At 38.8% G+C, this 24,536-nt stretch overlaps 1 protein-coding gene across 5 annotated transcripts in view; it reads right to left on the reverse strand.

Annotated features, from left to right (window-relative positions):
* Positions 1 to 24,536, reverse strand: part of IMPG2 (interphotoreceptor matrix proteoglycan 2) — a 74,050-nt gene that overhangs the window by 43,628 nt on the left and 5,886 nt on the right. For all 5 annotated transcript variants that reach the window (XM_010841993.1, XM_010841992.1, XM_010841991.1 and 2 more), the window contains 5 exons: positions 22,468 to 22,634; positions 19,693 to 19,724; positions 8,153 to 8,202; positions 7,215 to 7,297; positions 1,984 to 2,145 (listed from right to left, as the gene is read on the reverse strand). In XM_010841993.1, the coding sequence (XP_010840295.1) occupies positions 1,984 to 2,145; positions 7,215 to 7,297; positions 8,153 to 8,202; positions 19,693 to 19,724; positions 22,468 to 22,634 (494 nt within the window). The remainder of the gene's footprint in view (positions 1 to 1,983; positions 2,146 to 7,214; positions 7,298 to 8,152; positions 8,203 to 19,692; positions 19,725 to 22,467; positions 22,635 to 24,536) is intronic.

Consider the following 24,536-nt stretch of genomic DNA (forward strand, 5'->3'; position numbering starts at 1 on the left):
GCCCACAGGCTGCAACAACGGAAGCCTGCAGACTCTAGAGTCCACGCTCTGCAACAAAAGAAGCCACTGCAGTGAGAAGCCCACACACCACAATTAGAGAGTAGCACCTGCTCACCGCAACCAGAGAGGTCTGTGCAGCAACGAAGACCCAGCACAGCCAGAAATAAATAATAAATAAAATTATAAAAAATAATTGAAGGGGACTCTGTATGATATAAAGGAAAGAACAGTTTCAAAGGAAGGAGGAGACCTGATTTTCCCTTCCACTCCTAGAAGCTGAAATGACCACGAACAAGTTACTCACCCAGAAGGGTTTCATCTATAAAATGGAGCTGATTATCCACCTGGCTGCTGTTAGCAAACTGACACACAGCAGCCTGCAGAACACAAAGCACTATGCGAGGACACGGTGTTGATTCTGTGGCTGTCGTCAGGTATCCACACTCCAAAGCCTATCACAATGACCTTTCCCTCTCTGATGTCACTCTTGGTGGCATCCCAAGTTTATCTTTCTCAGCTTATCAAAAAAAAAAAAAATGTAACAGCTCCTGAATCTCAATCCTCCCAAGCAGGCTTTCTTTCTCCCTATGTATCTTCCAGCATTACCCGAAAAAATAATACTGAAAGAACAACTCCCATGACTGTGTCCTGAAGGGAGAGAGCTTGAGGGTCTCCTTTAGTTTGCAGTATATGTGGAGACAGGACCTTTCAGAGACACGACCCTGACTCTGCAGCTCCACACAGGGAAGTGGCTATCGGTAGACATATCATTCCATGTAAAAGGACCCATATGTAGAAATAGGCCAGAGAAGGAACTGATCCTTCATCACCCTCAAATCACCTTGAGCCAATAGCTATCTACCTCATAAAGTCCCTGCTGGAAATGTTTTTCAGAGTGTTTATTAGACCTTCTCTAAATATGCAGTCATTTAGCACAACTGTTTATCCAAACATGGAGGTTTATGAAAGGCTCCTTAATCCAAGAGCAGAGAGAACCAAAGAGCTGATCCAAGACACTGTCTGATGCCAAATGGACACTGGCCTGGCTGACATTTCTTCCACATACCATATAGCCTCACAAATTGGCCACACAGCTAGGAAAATTAATTGTCTAGCCCACACTCCCTGTGTCTGATGGCTGCAATGATGCTGCTTGGCTGAGAGATGTATATTTTTATTTCTCATCTAGACACAATGTCTAGAGAAGGAAATTAGTCCGAGGTAATGGAATCAAAAATCTTGGCCACAGAAAACTCCATCAAGAGGGATGGAAAAGAAATAAACAGGAGGACTAATGTACCCTCTCACTTGACAGAGAGAGAGGAGATGGGCCCTCAGTATCTTAAAAAAAATCTCAACTTCAAGTCCCTAGATAGAATTCTTCCAGAAAGTAAAGTTGTAAGATGGTCTAATGCACAATTCTGTAAAGAAACTCTCTTTTAAAAATACTTCTAACCAAGGAACAGAGATAAAAGGGAAAATTTACTTTTCACTGGATGTCCTTTTGTCCCTTGAGCTTGGGGCTTCATACTACCTATGCATTAACTATTCAAAAATGTTCACCTTTAAAAAAGAATAACAAATACAAAATGAAAAGAAATTAAATTTATTGGTCCCTCAAGGAAAATAACACACTACATATAGTATCTCAAAGATGCTCATTTCTCCAAATATTGTCAAGTAAAAACCATGCCACAGAACACATTCTTCCTTGGCTGTGTGGCCAAAGCTGGAAATAGCATTTATTTGTTGGCATATGGCAAATGGATACAAAACTTTGTTTCAGTGAAATAGTTCATCTTTTGGTGAAATTTTCACAGAGCTTTCTAAAGAAATGGCTAAATCACTACTCACCAAATCAAGTAGCTGGAAAGCTTAAGTCTTAAACCTACCTTTAACCAGTGTTAACATGGGAAATTTACAACTCCAGCAAACTATCTTGTATACAAAAAAGAATAAAAACATATCCTCAAAATCACCCACCTCTGAAATAAAGTCTTCTACAAGGCGCTGGTGATGAAAGCTGGAGGGATCCTGTAGTTCTTCATTGTACTGTTCCCCCAAAAGGTGGATACTGAATTCTGCAACCTGCTCAGCGGCTGTTTTTGTGGATTCTTCTACCACATTCTCAATTTCATTGCTAATCTGGATTTTTAGCAAAAGAACAATAAATGTCAATGTTCACTCATTCAGTCAACAAATATCTACTGATATGATATGCCAGACACTGTGCCAAAAGCAACTTCTGATGATGACTATATAATATTTGACTTTGAAACTAACTGGTAGATTTTAAGACAGGTTATTATTAAAATTACTAAAATTACTGTGTATTTGTTCATTCCTTTGAATACACAGTGATTGTGGTCACTGGTTCAGCGAAAGAGAAAATTTTCCACAGATAACCACCAAAGTTCACCACCTGTGAGTTAGTAGAAAAAGCTGAAGTTACACATTGCTAATTATTAGAGAAATGCAAATTAAAACCACAATGATATATCACCTCACACATGTCAGAATGGATATCATCAAGAAGTCTACAAATAAAAATGCTGGAGAGGATGTGGAGAAAACGGAATCTTGATTCATGGGTAGGAATGTCAATTAGTGCAGTCACTGTGGAAAACAGTATAGACATTCCTTTAATAGAACTTTCTGAAAATAGTCCTGAAAACAGCCATTAAAAAAAAGTGAGTCGCTCAGTTATGTCCAGCTCTTTGCAACCCCATGGACTACACAGTCCATGGAAATCTCCAGGCCAGATTACTGGAGTGCATAGCCATTCCCTTCTCTGGGGGATCTTCCCAACCCAGGGATCAAACCCAGGTCTCCCATATTGCAGGAGTATTCTTTACCAGCTGAGCCACCAGGTAAGCCCAAGAATACTGGAGTGGATAGCTTATCCTTTCTCCAGTGGATCTTCCCTACCCAGGAATAGAACCAGGGTCTCCTGCATTGCAGGTGGACTCTTTATTAGCTGAACTACCAAGGAAGCCCAATAAAACTCAAATATATTTCCCTACAAATTCCCACTGATCCCAGTTCTGAAACCTGGATGCATATAAAAACTACAGGCCCCAGAGAACCTTCAAAGAAGGATAGGCACCTATCATCTTCTCTGACTTTTCACTAGTTCCTTTTCTCCAAACACTTCTCGGGCTCTTAATGTCTCCCTTAGAGTATGATACACATAAGTGAGGTCTGATAATTAAAATATGGTACAACTATCACTTTCCTGATAGCAGATTCTAATTTCTGTTAATGTAACCTAAAAGTACTTTTACTTTACTAGTTTTTCCTCATACTGCTGAGTCATATTGAAACTAATAAAAACCTTTAGCCTTAAGGAATTTTGTACAAGACTTTGCATTCTTCAATATTAAATTTTCCCTCACTAAATTTAAATAAAAACTTCCATTTTCAGTATTACTATAAAAGAAATATCCTTAGTAACCTTGTTGCAATACAATGCCTAAAATGCTGACTAAATTTTTTAATGATTTTAATGCATATCTGGTTTGCAAGAAAATAAACCAGAAATCAAAAGAGATAGGCTAGAAAAATCCAAAGAGGTGATTCAGTAATCTATGCATACACAGTGTATCTAGCAATCTCTTGTGACCTAGGCTTCAGTTTCAAATACTACAAGGGAAAGGATATAAAGTGCCAGGTGTATACGTGTTGAAAAGTCAGATCAAAGACGCCTATCTAGACAGTTTGAACAACAAATTAGACTAAGTCGAAGGAAGAATAAGTGAACTGGAAGACATTTCTGAATGCAACATAGAGGAACAAAGAAATGAAAGTTAAGAACGAGTGGTTAACAGACAAAAGGTATAAAATGAGGGAGTCAGACATATACCCAATCATATGAGACAACACCTGAGAATTTTCTCTCTATATATTTTTGTGGATTTGCAGTATCCTCAATACTGTATTATATGCTACTATATTGTACTTGTAGTGATGCTTCCTAAGGCCCACCATCACTGCAAGTGACCTGAAGTGTGAAGTCAAGTGGGCTAGTGGAGGGGATGGAATTTCAGCAGAGCTATTTCAAATCCTAAAAGATGATGCTGTGAAAGTGCTGCACTCAATATGTTAGCAAATTTGGAAAATTCAGCAGTGGCCACAGGACTAGAAAAGATCAGTTTTCACTCCAATCCCAAAGAAGAGCAATGACAAAGAATGTTTAAAATATCACACAATTGTATTCATTTCACATGCTAGCAATGTAATGCTCAAAATTCTCCAAGCTAGGCTTCAATACACATGAACCAAGAACTTCCAGATGATCAAGCTGGATTTAGAAAAGGCAGAGGAACTAGAGATCAAATTGCCAACATTGGTTGGATGACAGAAAAAGCAAGAGAATTCCAGAAAAACATCGACTTCTGCTTCACTGACTACACCAAAGCCTTTGACTCTGTGGATCACAAAAAACTGTGGAAAATTGTTAAAGAAATGGGAATACCAGACTACCTTACCTGTCTTCTGAGAAACTTGTATACAGGTCAAGAAGCAACAGTTAGAACTGGACTGGTTCAAATTGGGAAAGGAGTTCATAAAGGCTGTATATTGTCACCCTGCTTATTTAACCTATATGCAGAGTACATCATGAGAAATGCCAGGCTAGATGAAGCACAAGCTGAAGTCAAGATTGCCAGGAGAAATATCAACAACCTCAGATATGCAGATGACACCACCCTTATGGTAGAATGTGAAGAGGAACTAAAGAGCCTCTTAATGCAGGTGAAAGAGGAGAAAAAGCTAGCTTAAAACAACATTCGAAAAACAAAGATCATGGCCTCCAGTCCCATCACTTCATGGCAAATAGATGAGGAAACAATGGAAACAGTGAGAGACTTTATTTTCTTGGTCTCCAAAATCACTGCAGATGGTGACTTGCAGCCATGAAAAAGACGCTCCTTAGAAGAAAATCTATGACAAATCTAGACAGTGTATTAAAAAGCAGAGACATTACTCTGCTAACAAAGGTCCATCTAGTCAGAGCTATGGTTTTTCCAGTAGTCATGTATGGACTGTGAGAGTTGGACCATAAAGGAGGCTGAGTACCAAAGAATTGATGCTTTTGAACTGTGGTGTTGGAAAAGACTCTTGAGAGTCCCTTGGACTGCAAGATCCAATCAGTCCATCCTAAAGGATATCAGTCCTAAATATTCACTGGAGGGACAGATGCTGAGGCTGAAGTTCTAATACTCTGGCCACCTGATGCAAAGAGCCGACTCAAGGGAAAATAACCTGATGCTGGGAAAGACTGAAGGCAAGAGGAGAAGGGGATGACAGAGGATGAGGTGGTTGGATAGTATCACTGACTCAATGGACATGAGTTTGAACAAGTTCTGGGAGATGAAGGACAGGGAAGCCTGGCGTGCCACAGTCCATGGGGTCACAAAGAGTCAGACACAACTGAGCGACTGAACTGAACTGATGTACACTGATTTTTTAGACAGAATGCTACTGTACTCTCAACAGACTACAGTAGAGGTAAACATAACTTCTATATGCACAAGGAAACCAAAACGCTCATGTGACTTTATTGCAATACTCACTTTATTATGGCCATCTGGAACTGAACCCACAGTATCTGAGATATGCCTGCAGTTATACTATATTATAGTATACTTATAGTAGTACACCATATAGCATTTGGGAGTCTATAGTTTTACAAAAATGGGTATAGGAGTGTGTTTATGCTTATTTACTTTGCTTTGGATTTATTGTACTACCTTAACATGAGGTTTTTAGTCTATTATAAATTTGAGAAATTCAGTCATTATCTTTCATCATTACGTAAATACAGAGAGGGAGAGAGACAGTAGTATCTTAACGGTAGGAGAAAAAATGGATTACCCACAAAAGAATAAGAACCGAACTGTTAGTTGAGTTCTTAATAGTAACTATAAAAGTTAAAAGATAGTGAAATAAAATCTTGACAAAAAAAACCCAAAGACCTTCTATCTAGAAATTTATACAGATTATAAGTATCTTTCTAGAATAAGGGTATAACAAGGAAATCTTCAGGTGACCAAAAACAGATTGAACCAGTGAGAGATTCTTACTAAAGTAATACCAGACACATATATTTCAGAAGGAAAATTATTCCAAAAGAGAGTCTAAAATGTAAAAAAGAATTTTAAGAAAATAAAACAGTACACACCTGGGAAAATGTAAAAACGTTTAACTATATAAAATAAAAATGATTCAGTCAAATTTGTAAGATTAAAAAGAGAGAACTAAAGGAGAGAAAGAAAGAACAAAAATACTGAAAATAACATATAAAACAGTAGGGTAATCACTTGAATTACTTTAATGTTCTAATGTTCCTGCAGACTCAGGATAAGGATAAAGATTTTGAAAAACTTAAACTTTGCTAGATTAAAGACACATGATAACATACAGGGTAAATACTAATAAAACAAGAATAAAGTATGTAATTTCTAAAACAGTATCTGAAAAATGTATTCGGGAAAAAACTGAACTGTAAAACTGTACATTAGGCTTCACTCTGAACTAGTCATGTATGCTTGTACTGTTTTGTCTTCCTACTGGTTCTACAAATTACCTTCAAATTACTCTGTTACGAAATGTTCCAACTGATTACACAGAATCCCTTCATTTACATTACAGTGAGTTTTATCTCATTCTGTAAAAGTTTCCAGACCTACACCATAACATTCAGCATCAAGTTCAGAACTACAGTATCACTTTTTATTCAAATATTTATCAAATGCCAATATTTTTTGTACCATCTAATTTGGACACAGTTTTACTGAATACTAAAGGTACTGTATTGATACAAGGATCCCAAACTGGCTCCAGCCTTGCTCAGCAACAGGGAAGGTGGTGGACAGAGTGGGATGACATGACTTGACTTCATAGCTGGTAAGAGAAGGCAAAAACCCTCACAATAAATTATGCACACAGCCCACAGAAGACAGTGGGCTTACCATGATGACAGCTCCCCAGGCTCCACGTCATTTAATTTACAATTCAAATCTATTCTTTGCCAAAAGCAGACTTATTGGGCTCTCCAATGAATCGCAGATTCTTTTAATGTACTGGTTTTAGAATCTACATTTCCATAAAGAGAACCACCTGAAGTTTTGTGTTGTCTGGCAATGAACAATAAATCTCTCTAAATCCCTGTTCTCCACGTTAGAAACTAAATAATGAAACGGAACATCACTCACACTGTCTTCTGGCCTCTCCAAGCTGCTCTCTGAGATACCTTCGTAGGAGGTCACCCCTGGATATGGAACACTGAGACCAGCATCTAAAAAAACAAAAACATGTGTATGAATTCAGTCCGTGACTAAATCATAATGTCTATCAGGAAACAATAAACTGATTTTGATGCCATTCATATTAAGTCATTTGCTTTTTCATCTGCAAAATTGTGTGCATTTTAACCTCAAGACACATGAATTTCCTCAGCACAAGAAATAAATATGACTCATTCAACAAGCATTTACTGATACCTCCTATATGTCAGCCTCTATGCAAGCCTCCAGGGATACAAAGTCTCTATCCTTAAGGAGTAAACTAACTTGTAAAACTCTCAGAGAGGGGAAGTAGCTGAAGATTGGAATTGGCCAAAAATTATAATTGTTGATGCTGGGCCTCACCATGCTATTTTTTGTACATTTGAAATTTTCAACATAGAAGAACTTTTTAAAAAAAAATTAAAAATAAAGAAATCAACTACTAATTTACAGGAAATATAGAGGTCAAAGAAACATACAAACAAAATATACCACAGAATGCAATTAGAAAAATCCTTACTCTGAGAAACTCTAAAAGACAAATGACAAATAGTGGAGCTACAAAGGTTCTACCTTTTGACATAAGCAGTGATTACAAAGTGTTTGCCTTAAAACAATTCTTTAGGTTCTACATTTGTTTTAAGGTTTTCAGATTCTGTATTATGTACTTAATAATTAAAGATTCTTAAGTAACCCAATTATAATGTCATAAAATAAGTGAAAAAACACTGCTTTTTCTTGAGACTTCTTCAACAACAAAAGGAGAGACAAATTGGTATTTTTTAAAATATGAGCTGAAAATTGTGCTTCCTTGCAACTAAACAATAAATTTTAAAAGAGAAGTGAATAAAGGCACAAAAGCATACCTCCCAGTGTTGACATGTCACCAACAGGAACTGGAGATGACAATTCAGAGCTAGGAAAAAAAATGTCTGGAGTTAATAAAATGACAGAAATGTAAGGGTTTATTTTGGGGTTTGTTTTCCAGAAAGGAATTCACCTGATCTCCAAATAAGGATTCTCAAACCAAAGTACTAAGTAGCAATTAAAAAAAAAAAAAAACTCATTTATTTTACATTTTTTGATGCCTACTCAACCTGAATCACCCTACATAATATTACATAGTACTACATATTATGTAGTATGCATATATATATGTACACACACACATAATATACCCTACATAATACATAATACTACATAACCACTCTACATAGTACTTCCTTACTATTTCATAACCCTGTTTCATTTTTTCCTCAGTTCTTTTCACTATGTGAAATCATTCTGTTAATTTATTTATCTACTTCTTTGTCTATGTCCATACCCTTCATCTTCTAGAATGGCATTTCCTAATATGGTAGTCAGTCAGGTAATTTAATTTAAAATTAAATGAAGATTCAAAATTCAGAATCTCATCCACACTATCCACATTTCAGTGTTCAACAGTCATACATGTTTAATGGCTATTTTATGGAACAGCCTAGTAAAGAACATGTTCATCATCACAGAAATATCTATTTAACAAGACTGCCTCAAGAATGTAAACTCTAAAAAAAAAAAAAAGAATCTAATCTAAACTCCACGAGATTAGGGCCCTTATCTGCCATATTTGCACTGTATCTTCATCTTAAAACAGAAACTACCACTTAATAGGCACTGAATAGATATTTTTCGAATAAATAAATACTATTGACCAACCAGTCTAGTATAGAAGGCACTTGGCATACAGCTGTGAACAAAATACTCATGGTCTATGAACGTTACCACCTAACAGAAAACAGTAACAAACATAAACGCAACAAGCAGTTCAGACACAAAAGTACTGGCAGTCACGGGGAACATATAAGCCCAAATCTCATCTCATTTGAGAGATCACAGAATCATGAAACTTCATAGAATAAAACAAATCAAGCTTAGAGACATGATTTGCTATAGGCTACATTGCTCCCATGTTTCAGGTCCCCTGGCTATCCTTTTACCATTCAACCCTGCAACTATAGGCAAAGATCAGAAGAGATCAGAGGATAATCTGAGAAAGTCCTTAAAGAAAGGGTGTTTCCGCCAGTCTAAATCTCCACACATCCCCAAATATATAAATTACAGTAATTGAAAACTCTCTTCAACTTTCCACAGGCAGTTTTCAAAGACGATTTAAACACAGTCAAAATGTCTCCCTCTTAGACTCGCTTCTGTCTCAGTGAGCCCCATCTTCACTTCAGAACCACTACTTCAAATTGTCCTGCTGCGTTAAACTAGATCATGGGGTCACAGCCACCAGATAAATGTGGCACACATCCTGAAGCAGCAATTTTCACTTTAAAGTAAAAGCACAGTTCAGTTCAGTTCAGTTGCTCAGTTGTGTCCGACTATTTGCAGCCCCATGAATCGCAGCACGCCAGGCCTCCCTGTCCATCACCAACTCCCGGAGTTCACTCAGACTCACGTCCATCAAGTCGGTGATGCCATCCAGCCATCTCATCCTCTGTCATCCCCTTCTCTTCCTACCCCCAATCCCTCCCAGCATCAGAGTCTTTTCCAATGAGTCAACTCTTCGCATGAGGTGGCCAAAGTACTGGAGTTTCAGCTTTAGCATCATTTCTTCCAAAGAACACCCAGGGCTGATCTCCTTTAGAATGGACTGGTTGGATCTCCTTGCAGTCCAAGGGACTCTCAAGAGTCTTCTCCAACACCACAGTTCAAAAGCATCAATTCTTTGGCACTCAGCTTTCTTCACAGTCCAGCTCTCACATCCATACATGACCACTGGAAAAACCACAGCCTTAAAAGCACAGAGAGCTAAGCAAAAACTGATATGAATTTGGACATGTATAAACTGCTGTATTTAAAATGGATAACCAACAAGGACCTACAGTTATAGCACATGGAACTGTGCTCAGTGCTATGTGGCCACCTGGATGGAAGGGGAGTTTGGGGGAGAATGGATCCATGTATAGTTCAGTCCCTTCACTGTTCACCTGAAACTATCACAACATTGTTCATCAGCTAGATTCCAATACAAAATAAAGTTTAAAAATAAATAAATAAAACATAATATTAAAACATGTGTGGCTGTATTATAGAGTACAATATAAAGTTTAAATGAATATTAAGTTACAATATGATCATTTCAAAGACATTTCATGACTGGAATTGGAGTGGGGGAATCAGCTGAGGCCATGTTCCCTAAACCCCAAAGCTTTGGTAGAAAATTTGAGAAACACAGGCTAAAAGAAAAAAATCTCACCATAAAGATTCTCCTGGTTTTTAAAAATACTATCTAAAAAGAATAACATATTAAACCAAGACACCAAACGTATCACTACTTGTTATTTTTGGTACACTTGCAGGAACCTGCTTACTTAGCTGTCATTCAAAAGAATATAAAGGAATATGACATCTGGATAAGTCATTTTGATGAATGATGAGTAGAGGAAGACCTGGGTGATAAGAAAAGGTCACGGAGCTAGCCAATGAAGGAACTGTGGTGTAAAACAGGCCCATTTGATTCCAGAAACCTCTCTCTTACCCACATTAATTCCACACTACATGGCCTTTATGTGACCCATATTCCCTAGAAGGGCAACCAGGATGGTTTTCCTTGGTCTTAATGATAGTGGTGTTACATCAGCTAAATGACCTAAAAGTCAAAATGTGTAAGGACCCAGAAATAGGAAGGGAAATCCAGTGAAAGCTGGAGAGCAATTAAGTATGAAGAGCAAAGAGGTCAAAGTAAAACAAAGCACAATACAGTAATCAGCATAGGAAGTTGAGATGACATGGCAGAGAAACCAGACTTCACCAGGGATCGGTCAAATTGTCTCCCACATCAAAATCAAATTTAAGCTAATTCTCTAAGTCAGTAAGTAAGCATTCAGAATGGAGAAGTTCGCTTACTTCAATAGAATTAGATTTCACTTACTGAATTCAAAATAACTTTTTTTTTTTCAAAATAACATTATTTTAATGATGGTAAGGGCTTCCCCAGTGGTTCAAATGGTAAAGAATCCACCTGCAATGCCAAAGACCTGGGTTCGATCCTTGGTTTGGGAAGATCCCTTGGAGGAGGTCGTGGCAACCCACTCCTGTATTCTTGCCTGGAGAATCCCCATGGACAGAGGAGTCTGGTGGCCTACAGTCCACAGGGGCACAAAGAGTCGGATATGACTGAGAGATTAAGCACAATGATGGTAAGTGGGCAACTCTCAGTAATTTAAAACACTTGTCCAACACTCCCAACACTTAATCCCTCATCTTCCCACACTTCTTTCAAAAGACAGTAGCATGAATCCTTTCACATTTTCTCATTAGGGATGACTCCTACAGGGATGCCCTAGAATGTCCCTCACAACAGAATTAGAATACAGAGCTGTATTGAGTTTAGAGACAGAAATGCCTCATTTCTAGGCCAAGCCACAAATTTGAAGTTGGTCAGCTAAGATCTTTAGCTTAATGTGAGCAGCAAACAACCGTCTACTGTCTCATTTCCTCAGCTTATCCAGCACAAAATTTTTTCCTCACAGCTACTGGCTAATCATGTCAGTGGAATTCAGATGGAACTGTGTCAAAAATACCACAGTCACATGGAACCTATGTTTAAAAACATACTAAGGGGACTTCCCTGGTGGCAGTGGATGAGAATCCACCTGCCAATGCAGAGGACACAGGTTCGATTCCTGGTCCGGGAAGACTAAACATGCCACAACTAAGCCTGTGCACTAACCTGCTCCGGAGTCCGTGAGCAACAACTACTGCAGCCCATGTGCCTACAGCCTGTGCTCCACGGCAAGAGGAGCCACAGCAGTGAGAAGCCAGCGCACCACAACGAGAGAGCAGCCCCCACTCACTACAACCAGAGAAAAGCCACGCAGAGCAACGAAGACCCTCCACAGCCAAAAATAAATAAATAAAATTGTTAAAAATAAATAACAAAAATACAGTAAGACAAGCCAACAATCATTTCATACCTAGACTACTATGCCCTTTTACAATTTCCTTTCCTTTGCTTTGCTCTAGAACCTGTTAACTATAATCAGCACTTAACAAGAAAAAACTTAAGGCAAGGAGTTAGGAATCCTGGGTGCTAGTTCCAGATGTATCACTAACCTTGTATATAGCTTGGGAAGATGCCTCAGTTGCTCTAGGCCTCAAGATCTAGCCTCTAAAACAAGAATATCTCTTTCTCTACCTACTTCACCAAGGTGTTGGTGAAAACTAAATAAAATATCATTATACAGAAGCATTATGTAAAGGATGAAATGCTAAACGAACATAAAACAGGAGTGGGAGTTGGATCAAGATGGCCGAGGATTAGAACAAAGAGCTCACCCTTTCCCACAAATACATAAAAAATACATCTACATATGTAAGGATTCTCATAGAACATCTACTAAATGCTGGCAGATCTCAGACTTCCACAAGGGCAAGAAAATCTCCATGTAACTGAGTAGGACAAAAGAAAAAGGAGAGAAAGGAGTAGGATGGGACCTGCACTCCTGGGAGCGAGCTGTGAAAGAAGAACAGTTTCAACCAGACAGCAGCAGACAAGTGGAGAGAGGCCTGCTGCACAGAGGGCTGGTGCCCCCCTCCTGGCAGCACTCCCCAGCCTGAGACACTCATCTGCTGGGGGGCGGGGCTGGATACTGAGACTCCAGTTTCCATGCTCAGAGACAGGGAGGACTGGGGTTGGCTATATGGTGACACCCTGAGGGAGCCAGGGTGTGGTGCATCACATGGAGGGAGTCAGGAAGATGCCTGGACCCATCAGAAAACCAAGGTGCCACTGCCGGGGAGCGCAGAAGGAAATGTGTGCAACTGCCATGGGAGCTTCTTTTTCAAGGCAGGACACCACTTACCCTCTTCTACATAAGTTCCAGGTGCAGCTACTGCTGCCATCTTGGACTCCAGAGGTAGCTGGGACTGCTGCCCTGTGTCCCTGGGAGTATGCACAGGGCCAGGCACCTGAACACTGCTATAAAAGTGATCGTGGCCAGCACATGCTGAGAAAAGAGACAGCAAGCTTTCAAATCAAAAACAGCTCTCATGCCAAAAACGTATTAAACCCACAAACTACACAGGGACGCTCATGCTTATAAACAACTCTCCAAGACAACAGTAGATAATTGTTTCCCCTAAACTCACAGAATGAGAGAAATACAGCAAAATGAAGAAGCAGAGGAACCACTCCCAGTTAAAAGACTAAGAGAATTCTCCTAAAGGAACAAAGAAACAGACCTCTTCAGCCTAATAGACACTGAGTTCAAAAAGAAGGTAATGAAAATACTGAAGGAATTAAGAGAGGTTATCACTAGAAATGCAGATCACTATAAAAATGAACTAGCAACTGTAAGGAAGAACCAAGAATATTGAAAATTTATTTGCTGAGATGAAGGCTGAGCTAAAGACAATGAATAGCAGAATAAATGATGCAGAAGAAAGAATAAATGATCTTGAAATTACCCAATCAAAACAGCAGACAGACTGTTTACAGTAGCTAGGACATGGAAGCAACCTAGATGGTCCATTGGCAGATGAATGAATAAGAAAGTTGTGGTACATATATATAATGGAATATTACTCAGCAATTAAAAAGAACACATTTGAGTCAGTTCTAATGAGGTGGATGAAACTGGAGCCTATTATACAGAGTGAACTAAGTCAGAAAGAAAAATACCAATACAGTATATTAACGCATATATATGGAATTTAGAAAGATGGTTAACGACGACCCTATATGCAAGACATCAAAAGAGACAAATAAAGAACAGATTTTTGGACTCTGTGGGAAAAGGTGAGGGTTGATGAGGGGATGAGGTTGATGAGGGATGATTTGATAGAACAGCACTGAAACATGTATATTACCATACGTGAAATAGATGACCAGTCCAAGTTTGATGCATGAAACAGGGCACTCAAAGCCAGTGCACTGGGACAACCCAGAGGGATGGGGTGGGGAAGGAAGTGGAAGGGGCGTGGGGGAGGGTTGGGACAGCCACACCTGTAGCTGATTCATGTAAATGTATGGCAAAAAGCACCACAATATTGTAAAGTAATTAGCCTCCAATTAAAATAAATTAACTTTTAAAAAACAGCAGACAGAAAACCAAATGAAATTAAAAAATGAAAGCAATATAAGAGACCTATGGGACAATATAAAGTGTGCACTCTATGCATAATAGGGATTACAGAAGGAGAAGAAAGAGAAAAGCGGATTCAAAACATATTGGAATAAATTACGGCTGAAAACCGCCCAAACCTAAAAAAGGAAACAGATATTCAGATATAGGAGGCAAACAAGATGGACCCAAACAGACCTACACCAAGACATATTATAATACAACAGGGTTTAATGGAGTTACATGTCAGCCCAAACAAATAATATATATGCTTTTACATTTGAATCAATTCTAACGAGGTGGATGAAACTGGAGCCTATTATACAGAGTGAAGTAAGCCAGAAAGAAAAACACCAATACAGTACAGTAACACATATATATGGAATTTAGAAAGATGGTAATGATAACCCTGTATGCGAGACAGCAAAAGAGACACAGACGTATAGATCAGTCTTTTGGACTCTGTGGGAAAGGGCAAGGGTGGGCTGATTTGGGAGAATGGCATTGAAACATGTATATTATCATATGTGAAACGAATCGCTACTCCAGGTTCGATGCATGATACAGGGTGCTTGGGGCTGGTGCCCTGGGATGACCCAGAGGGATGGGATGGGGAGGGAGGTGGGAGGGGGGTTCAGGATGGGGAACACGTGTACACCCGTGGCAGACTCATGTTGATGTATGGCAAAACCACTACAATACTGTAAAGTAATTAGCCTCCAATTAAAATAAATAAATTTATATTAAAAATAAATAAATAAAAGTGTATTTGGCTTTGTGATCATGATGGGCATCGTCAAGTACAAATCTAACTTATTGGAGATATCAAGAAAAAAAAATTTCACAGATCAGTCCTTACACTGAGAATAACACCAGGGACCTGATAATAGACTAGGATGATTGCACAGAAACTCAATTACTCATCCAAAAAATACTTAGTAAGCACACGTCCTAGGCTGACTTTGTATTGAAGATAAAACTGTAAGAAGATGGTAGGGAGTTAGGTGACTGGAGCTAAGGGGTGATGTTTTCAAGATGTCTGGCTGGAGACAAGTGGTGGAGGAGGATTTTTTGTAAAATAGGTAACTTGGGAAGATTTGAGTATGTTTAAGCATTAATAAGTAGTTGGTAATGGGAGAAGCTGAAGACTCAGGAGAGAGAGAAAAAAACAATTACAGGTTGATGTCTAAGAGGTCAGGACTGATGCTAAAGCTGAAACTCCAATACTTTGGCCACCTCGTGTGAAGAGTTGACTCATTCGAAAAGACCCTGATGCTGGGAGGGATTGGGGGCAGGAGGAGAAGGGGATGAGAGAGGATGAGATGGCTGGATGGCATCACCAACTCGATGGACATGAGTTTGAGTGAACTCCAGGAGTTGGTGATGGACAGGGAGGCCTGGCGTGCTGCAATTCACAGGGTCGCAAAAAGTCGGACACGACTGAGCAACTGAACTGAACTGAAATGAATGGGAGAAGCTGAAGACTCAGGAGAGAGAGAAAAAAACAATTACAGGTTGATGTCTAGGAGGTAAGATGGGATATGAAGTCCTGAATAACGGGTAGGAAATGTTTTTTTTAAAACAGACTTGCCAGATGACAGTAAGGGGAGGTGAAATCAGTACACAGCAGAGTATCTGGTGTAAGTCATATGTTAGCAGTTGGGTTACAGTTTACATAGAAGAAGTAACTTAAATTACAGAGAAGTAATGTGGTAAGCAGAAGAGTGATATCCCAAAGATGTCCATATCTTAATCCCCAGAACATGTGACTATGTTATTTGCAAAGGAAAGTAAGGTAACAGATAGAATTAAGGGTACTGATCAGCTGGCCTTAATTCTTAAGTAGAGACCATATCCTCTGGTTTTATCAGGTAGACCCAATGTAGTCATGCATGTGTATGTGTGTGCTAAGTTGCTTCAGTCATGTCTGACTCTTTGTGACCCTACAGATTGCAGCCTGCCAGGCTCCTCTGTCCATGCAATTCTGCAGGCAAAAATACTGGAGTGGGTAGTCATTCCCTTCCCTAGGGGATCTTCCCAACTCAGGGATAGAACCCACATCTCTTAAAACTCCTGCACTGGCAAGCAGGTTCTTTACCACTAGTGCTACCTGGGAAGCCCCAGGGTAGTCATAAGGACCCTTAAATGAGGAAGGAGGCAGAAGAATGTCAGAGTGACAGAATGTGAGAAAGTAAGCCACTGCTAGTCATAAGCCAACCAACACGGGCAGCCTCTAGACACTGAAAAGGGCAAGAAAACAGATTTTCCCCTAGAGTCTCCAGATAGGTAACGCAGGTCTGCCAACATGCTGAGAATCATGTCAAGCTTCTGCACTACAGAACTAGAAGATAAATTTGTGTTTTGTTGGGAGAAATATCAATAACCTCAGCTATGCAGATGACACCACCCTTATGGCAGAAAGTGAAGAGGAACTAAAAAACCTCTTGATGAAAGTGAAAGAAGAGAGTGAAAAAGTTGGCTTAAAGCTCCAAATTCAGAAAACGAAGATCATGGCATCTGGTCCCATCACTTCATGGGAAATAGATGGGGAAACAGTGGAAACAGTGTCAGACTTTATTTTTTGGGGCTCCAAAATCACTGCAGATGGTGACTGCAGCCATGAAATTAAAAGACGCTTACTCCTTGGAAGGAAAGTTATGACCAACCTAGATAGCATAATGAAAAGCAGAGACATTACTTTGCCAACAAAAGCCCATCTAGTCAAGGCTATGGTTTTTCCAGTGGTCATGTATGGATGCGAGAGTTGGACTGTGAAGAAGGCTAGGCGCCGAAGAATTGATGCTTTTGAACTGTGGTGTTGGAGAAGACTCTTGAGAGTCCCTTGGACTGCAAGGAGATCCAACCAGTCCATTCTAAAGGAGATCAGTCCTGGGTGTTCATTGGAAGGATTGATGCTAAAGCTGAAACTCCAATACTTTGGCCACTTCATGAGAAGAGTTGACTCACTGGAAAAGACCCTGATGCTGGGAGGGATTGGGGGCAGGAGGAGAAGGGGACAAAAGAGGATGAGATGGCTGGATGGATGGCATCACCAACTCGATAGACATGAGTTTGAGTGAACTGTGGGATTTGGTGATGGACAGGGAGGCCTGTTGTGCTGCAATTCATGGGGTCGCAAAGAGTCGGACACAACTGAGCAACTGAACTGAACTGAACTGAAGCTACTAAAGTTTGTGATAATTTGCTGCAGCAGCAATAGAAAACTAATACAAAAATCTCAACACAGAATGAGAGCCATCTCAAGAAAATTATAAAAATAAATTTAAATATAGAAAGTGATTAAATTAAGGGTTTTAAGGGATGACTACAATATTCACTAGCTTCCCTGGTAGCTCAGACGGTAAAGCGTCTGCCTACAATGCAGGAGACCCAGGTTCAATCCCTGGGTCGAGAAGATCCCCTGGAGAAGGAAATGGCAACCTACTCCAATATTCTTGCCTGGAAAATCCCATGGACTGAGGATCCTGGTAGGCTACAGTCCATGGCGTCGCAAAGAGTTGGACACTACTGAACGACTTCACTTTCACGATATTCAACTTAAAGAGGGGCTAAGTGAATTCCCAGGCCACTCCCAGTATTAGCTAATTCCAGGTCCCCTCATTTCAGCAAGTACCATAGTTGATGCTTTTCATCCCACTCCAACCTGGTCTGCTCTAGTTTCATAGGAAGGATATCAACTTTTAAATTTTCAAATTCAGTTATATGTATTTCAAATTTAGTTCATATGTATTGCTATTTTTATACACGCCCTATTTTCTAAGGATGATAAATAATACTTTGAGTCCCTTCACATCTAGGACATCAACAAAACATATATGACACACTCAGTTCTCTAATTTGTTTATTTATGTATTTGTTTCAATGGGATTAACACATATTTCCAAGAAATAGTAGATGAATGCAGCAAACCGCATCCAACCAAAGTGAGCTATGTAGAAATACACAAACTACACCTCAAACATCTTCCAGCTACTCCATGTGTTATGTGTTATAACATCAGCCCACATATGGTGTTACAACTTACAACTTTTCAATCTATTTCAGATAACCTTCCTTCATCCCTTTGTAACTCATGAGTTACGATCTTCCCAATGTCTGTTTTCACAGGCAAACTCCAAGGCTTCTTCCAGATTACAAGTGATACTTATTATTATAGCTTTTATACACTTCTTAACCATGTAAGATGTGCTATTGTTTTCATTAGGTACAACCATGAAGATTACTGGCAGGACCCACCAGATTGTTAAGTCTACTGCATGTGTATTGGAATGGCAATCATAAGGAACCTCTGAGCTCTGCCTCTTGAAGGTAAAGGACCCACGCCTAAAGCACCACATGGCCCCACATCTAAGCTGGTGCTCAATCCCAGGCCCTAAAACAGACTTGGTGGTATTGTTAGCTATATGAAGTGAGACCACAAGGAGTCCCACTTCCCTCCTGCTTACTCACACTTGATTTGGAACTTACATATACCCCACTACCACCAAGAGATGCAGTCTAATTATGCATTTGCCTGGACTCTGCTGCCCAGGCTACACCTCTGGACACTGACTCACTTTGTTGGTTTTTCAATCTGTTGTTCCATCTAACTTGAGACAAGATTATGGACCTGAACTGCATGCCCTAGTGATTTTTTTTTTCCCCCCAAAAAAGTCACCTACATACTGGCATAACCTAGATACTGAATATGGATAGAATTAGAAATCATTAGTCCCTGTACACTCAAAATCCCTCACCTTCCATGATCTGCTTTGTCCTGCCACTGCTCGGGAGCCAGAAACAAGCTTAATCCTAAGCCTAAAGGCCCACAGAGCCATGACTCAAATCACTGGAGGATTCATTAAAGCTGTGCTAGTCTTATGCTTCAAGATCACAAACATCATTAAACCATAAAGTGACCCGCACCACAACCCCATCATTTAATCAACCATCCTCCACTAAGATGTACCATTTTAGATAAACAGTATTAGCCTGTAAGCCTCAACAATAGTAGATCATTTTGTATTCCAGTTCCAAAAATCTATTTCCTCACCAAGAGAAAGGAACAAGTCCACCTCTTAGTAAGGTCAGTCAGTAAACAAGCACAGTGGCTCTGAAGGTGGTTTGGAAAGGGAAGTGGCCTCAAGATGAGGAAAAGACTTTGAGACTTACCCACAGGCCTGGTTATAGGAACAAGAAATAGGAAGGAATCATTAAATTTGGGATGAGCCTTAGAACAGGTATGATAGATCTCTGTTGCCAAACATGAACTTAGGGGGGAAAAAGACACTCACCCACTTACAGTCTCCTTTGCATATGTCAGTTTCTAAGGAAAACAAAGATACAAAAATGATGATGTGAGTGAAAGACAGTTATTAAGCAGTAAACAAAACTTATTGCACAAAGAACACTAATGCCCTAACACAGAATCTATGTTGTTATTCTTACAGTTAAACAGTTAAAGTACGAATGATGCAAAGTTTGTTTTGTGACTCAGAACATCCCACCCACCACTCAGTTTCTGTGTATGTTCCCCAAAGTCCCTGTGCTCTCTTAATGGACACAGATTAACAGACTTTACCTGCTAATCATTCCAGAAAGGTCTACGGGTTAGAGATGGGTAGAGTTTTACATTAATCTTCCATGGACTTAGAACCAAAGTGTTTTGTGATCTACTACGTTTATAGAAATTCCTATCATAGAGTAATATCATCATGTGGATAAAATAATTATAAAATCTAATTCTCCAGAATTCAGACAAAAAGATAAACTGTATCCGTAGTTGGATTATTCCTTTGGGGCATTCAAAGAAAACCGTGTCCAAGTTATGTCTAAACTAGTGGTTTTATTTTGAGACCAATATGATAATCTGGAATCAAATTCTATTTTCTCTTTCTCAGCTACGGAGGCAAATCCGAAAAATTTCTCTGCTGCTAGGCCTCAACTTCCTTATCTGTAAAATGGAGAGATGATTACTCTAAATAATTCTCAAGATATTTATAAATAACTCACTGTTCTTTTTACTCTTCACACTCTCCTAGAACAATCTCAGCCAGTCTTTTTTTCCCTAAATTTTAATCATCTAACACCTTCAACTTGGATTTTATTTCCTTTAATTAATCTCTCAATACATATAAACACAGAAAAATCATCAATTAATCAATTTGTACTATTAGCTTTAAAATTTTATAGGCCAGCATGGTAGTTATTTTTAAAATGCTGGAATTCTGAGTTCTAATAATTGTCAACCACATAAATTCACCACCTATGAGTAAACAGTTGTTATATTTAAAATCAAGCTAAAAAAATAGATGTATATATATATGTATAACTGAATCACTATGCTGTAAAGCAGAAATCAACACAGCAATGTAAATCAACCTTATTTCAATTTTTTAAAAAAAGGTAAAATCGAGCTTCCTTCAGTTTTTGGACAGCCAGTGATCACTTAAGTAACATTCTCAATCCCTCTCATGATTTCAAGTACTACCTCAAGGCTGGTGATCCCTATAGCTGTATTTATAACCCAGACCACTCTTCTGGGCTTCATATCTAAATATTAAGCAATTCACATTTCAAAGATGGCTCAAAAGAATGCATTAAAAAGCAAACTCACTCTCCCCGTCAGTGTCTACAAGCTGCTTCTTTGCCTGAGTTCTCAGTGGTAGCCATCAAAGCTAGAAGTTGGGAGGCTTCCAGGGTCATGCTTTTATCATTGCCCACTCCCATCCGATCTGTCACCGAGTCCTACTAATCCTTTTCCTATTTAGATCCCCTATGTACCCTTTCTCTACTTCATGGTTTATGTAGGATTCTCATCCCCTCAGGCCTCAAGTAGCAACTGATCTCTGCTCATCTTGTCCCCTCTAATCTATCATCTGGTGTACAGAAACCACAATAACCATTTTACAGTTCAAAACTGTACAATCAGCCCCTGCGACTTGCCAACTTACACCCCTTCAATGGCTTTCTATCAACTACAAACTTCTTAAGCTATCCACCCCTCTAGTCTGATCTCCTGTCAAATCTAGTCTACTCTTCTGATACACTGGCCAACATATACATGTATTGCTGTTAGTCACTAAGTCGTTTCCAACTCTTTTGTGACTCTATGGACTGTAGCCCACCAGGTTTCTCTGTCCGTGGGATTTCCCAGGCAAGAATACTGGACTGGGTTGCCATTTCCTTCTCTAGGAGATCTTCCTGACTCAGGGATTGAACCCATGTCTCCTGCACTGGGAGGCAGATTCTTTACCACTGAGCCACCAGAGAAGCCCACATTTTATTATATACAACTAATAATAATAAAATGTAAGAAGTACAATACTAAAGAATGAATAAAGAATTATGGTGTTCAAAAGATTATGTGAGCTAAATCTGCTAGGATGGGGGTTGGGGGTTGTTTTCTCATGAAGGAGGTTACATCTGAGCTGAGGACATGTAGGACTTGAATAAAAGGAAGAAGGATATAAGAAGCCTCTCACACAGCATGTGCAATCTACCACATAGATCATATAGATCTAAACAGTTTCCTTCTCTTGCCATGAATACATGCAACATGAAAAAGGTAAGGTGGGCAGATAATTTGTCTATATGCATGCTTGTTTCTCCTTTGCTAAGAATAAACTAAATCTAAAACAAGGAAACCACGTAAGCAAATTCATGCATTAGAACCACATTTATACTTTACTAAACATTTATCCAATGATCTATACCCTCTATCTTTAATCAGTTGTCAATTTAACTTTGAACTGATAAAATGCAAAACTCTGGCAAGAATGTTTGATTCTCACAGATTAATATTCTTGGCCTAAATCTTTGTAGAGTATTATTTCCAAATACTTACATTTATAAACAATCCTGAGGTTCTTGCTGGCTTCACAATGATTATTAATTATAATGGCCAGATCTAGAGATACAAAGATTGGCCACCCTGTGGTAAGTCATCTGAAGAGCCTAATTCAACAAAAGAGTAGGGATTTGGCATTCACTCTTTCTTCCTTTAGGCCTGAGCTCTGTATATGTGCTTCTATAGTAGTACAGTAATTTCTTCTTGTTACTACATTTACCTGCATAATTAAGCTTCTGTGTTCCACAGACTGACTAAAATGTGTGCCCATTTCAAATATAGTCGTGATTCCATCCTCACACAAATTCATCCAATAATGATATTCCTCACGCCCAGGAAGTCGATCCCAAAAAGTCCTGAAGGCTTCCCAGACAGCTTCCTGGCATACTGAAAAATAAACAGAGGTATTTTTTATGGAAAGGACTTTAGGGTTCTCACAATGACCACGGACCTGTTATTTCAGATTCCTGAGACACTCTTGCACACAGTGTCTATTCTGCAGGGACATAGGGATGATTCTCATTCAAAGCCCTTCTGTACACCCCATTTAAACTTCCTAGACCTGAAGAGAATCTGCACTCCCCACTCCTTTCCCTTGCAAAGGAAACTGATTCACCTCCTCATAGGCAGGGGTTTTTACTTCTCTTAAAAAAAAAAAAAATCCATGTTTATGTTTTAGCAAAGTACAGCTGATACGGAGAATATTTCAAAAGGACAAATAACCTGTGGTATATCTATATGATAGGATTAGAATTCAGTGATAAAAAGAAATGAGGCTTCAAGCCATGAAAAGACGTGGAGAAGATTTAAATGCATTTAAATGGTATGGGGAGGGAGGAGGGAGGAGGGTTCAGGATGGGGAACACGTGTATACCTGTGGCAGATTCATGTTGATATATGGCAAAACCAATACAATATTGTAAAGTTAAAAATAAAATAAAATAAATAAAAATAAATAAATAAATTGCTAAGTAAGAGAAGACAATCTGAAAAAGCGACATACTGTATGGGTCCAAAGATAATACCTTCTGGAAAAAGCGAAACTATATAAATTGTAAAAAGATCTATGGTTGTTAGGGACTGGGGGGAGGGAAAGATCCAGGAGGTCGAAACGGATGGATTTAAGGGCAGTGAAACTATCTGTATGACACTGTAACAGTGGACACTTGTCACTGTACATTTGTTAAAATCCACAGAAAACACAACAGAATGAGTGCACTCTAATGTAAATTATGAAACTACTGTCTTGAATCCTGTACTAGGGCTCAGACTATGCATCTTATCTAGTATGGAGAAATCCAGAATGGAACAAAGTCTTTTTTTAGGGTAATACAGTTTCCTTTCAGAATTGTGGAGCCCAAAGCATGAGGAACAGTCAATTTACTGCATAAGGCAAGAAAAAGAAATCCTGGAGGGATGGGGTGGGGAGAGAGGTGGGAGGACACATGTTTACCTACGGCCAATTCATGTTGATGTATGGCAAAGCCATCACAATATCGTAGAATAATTATCCTCCAATTAAAATAAATAAATAAATAAATTTTTAAAGAAATAAAAGACATACAAATTGGAAGATAAGAAATAAAACTATGTCTTTATTTGTAGATGAAATAATCACCTATGTAGAAAACCCTACAGAATATATGAAAGAGCTACTAGAACCAATACGTGAGTTTACAAAGTTATGGAATAAAAGATCAATACATTAATCAACTCTATGTTTATATACTAGCAAGGAACAATCAAAGACCATTTAAAAAAAAATACTGTTAACAACAGCATGAAAAAAGTGAAATAAATCTGACAAAAAGATGTATAAGATCTAAACACTAAAAATTACAAAACACTACTGAGAGAAACTGACAAAGATCAAAATAAATGAGGGGATACATCCATAGAGCAAGAGAGTCAACACTGCTAAGATTGCATCTCTTCCCAAATTGATCAACAGATTTAACACAGACCAAATCAAAATTCCAGTGGCTTTCCATGTACAAATTGGCAAGCTGATTATAATATTTATATGGAAGACAAAGGACCTAGCATAATCAAACAGATTTAAAAAGAACAAAGTTGAAGGACTTGCACTATTTGATTCAAAGACTTATTATAAAGCTTACAGTAATCAAGACAGTAAGGCACTGGCATTAAAACAGACAAATAAATCTGTGTAAGAGAATAAAAAATGAAGAAATAGATCCATCATACACAGAAGACTGATTTTCAACAAATGTACAAAAGCTAGAAAAGATAATCTTTTTAATAAATGATGCTGGAACAACTGGCTAT

This window comes from Bison bison, unplaced genomic scaffold (assembly GCF_000754665.1).
Source record: "Bison bison bison isolate TAMUID 2011002044 unplaced genomic scaffold, Bison_UMD1.0 scf7180017864168, whole genome shotgun sequence".
Classification (NCBI taxonomy): domain Eukaryota; kingdom Metazoa; phylum Chordata; class Mammalia; order Artiodactyla; family Bovidae; genus Bison; species Bison bison.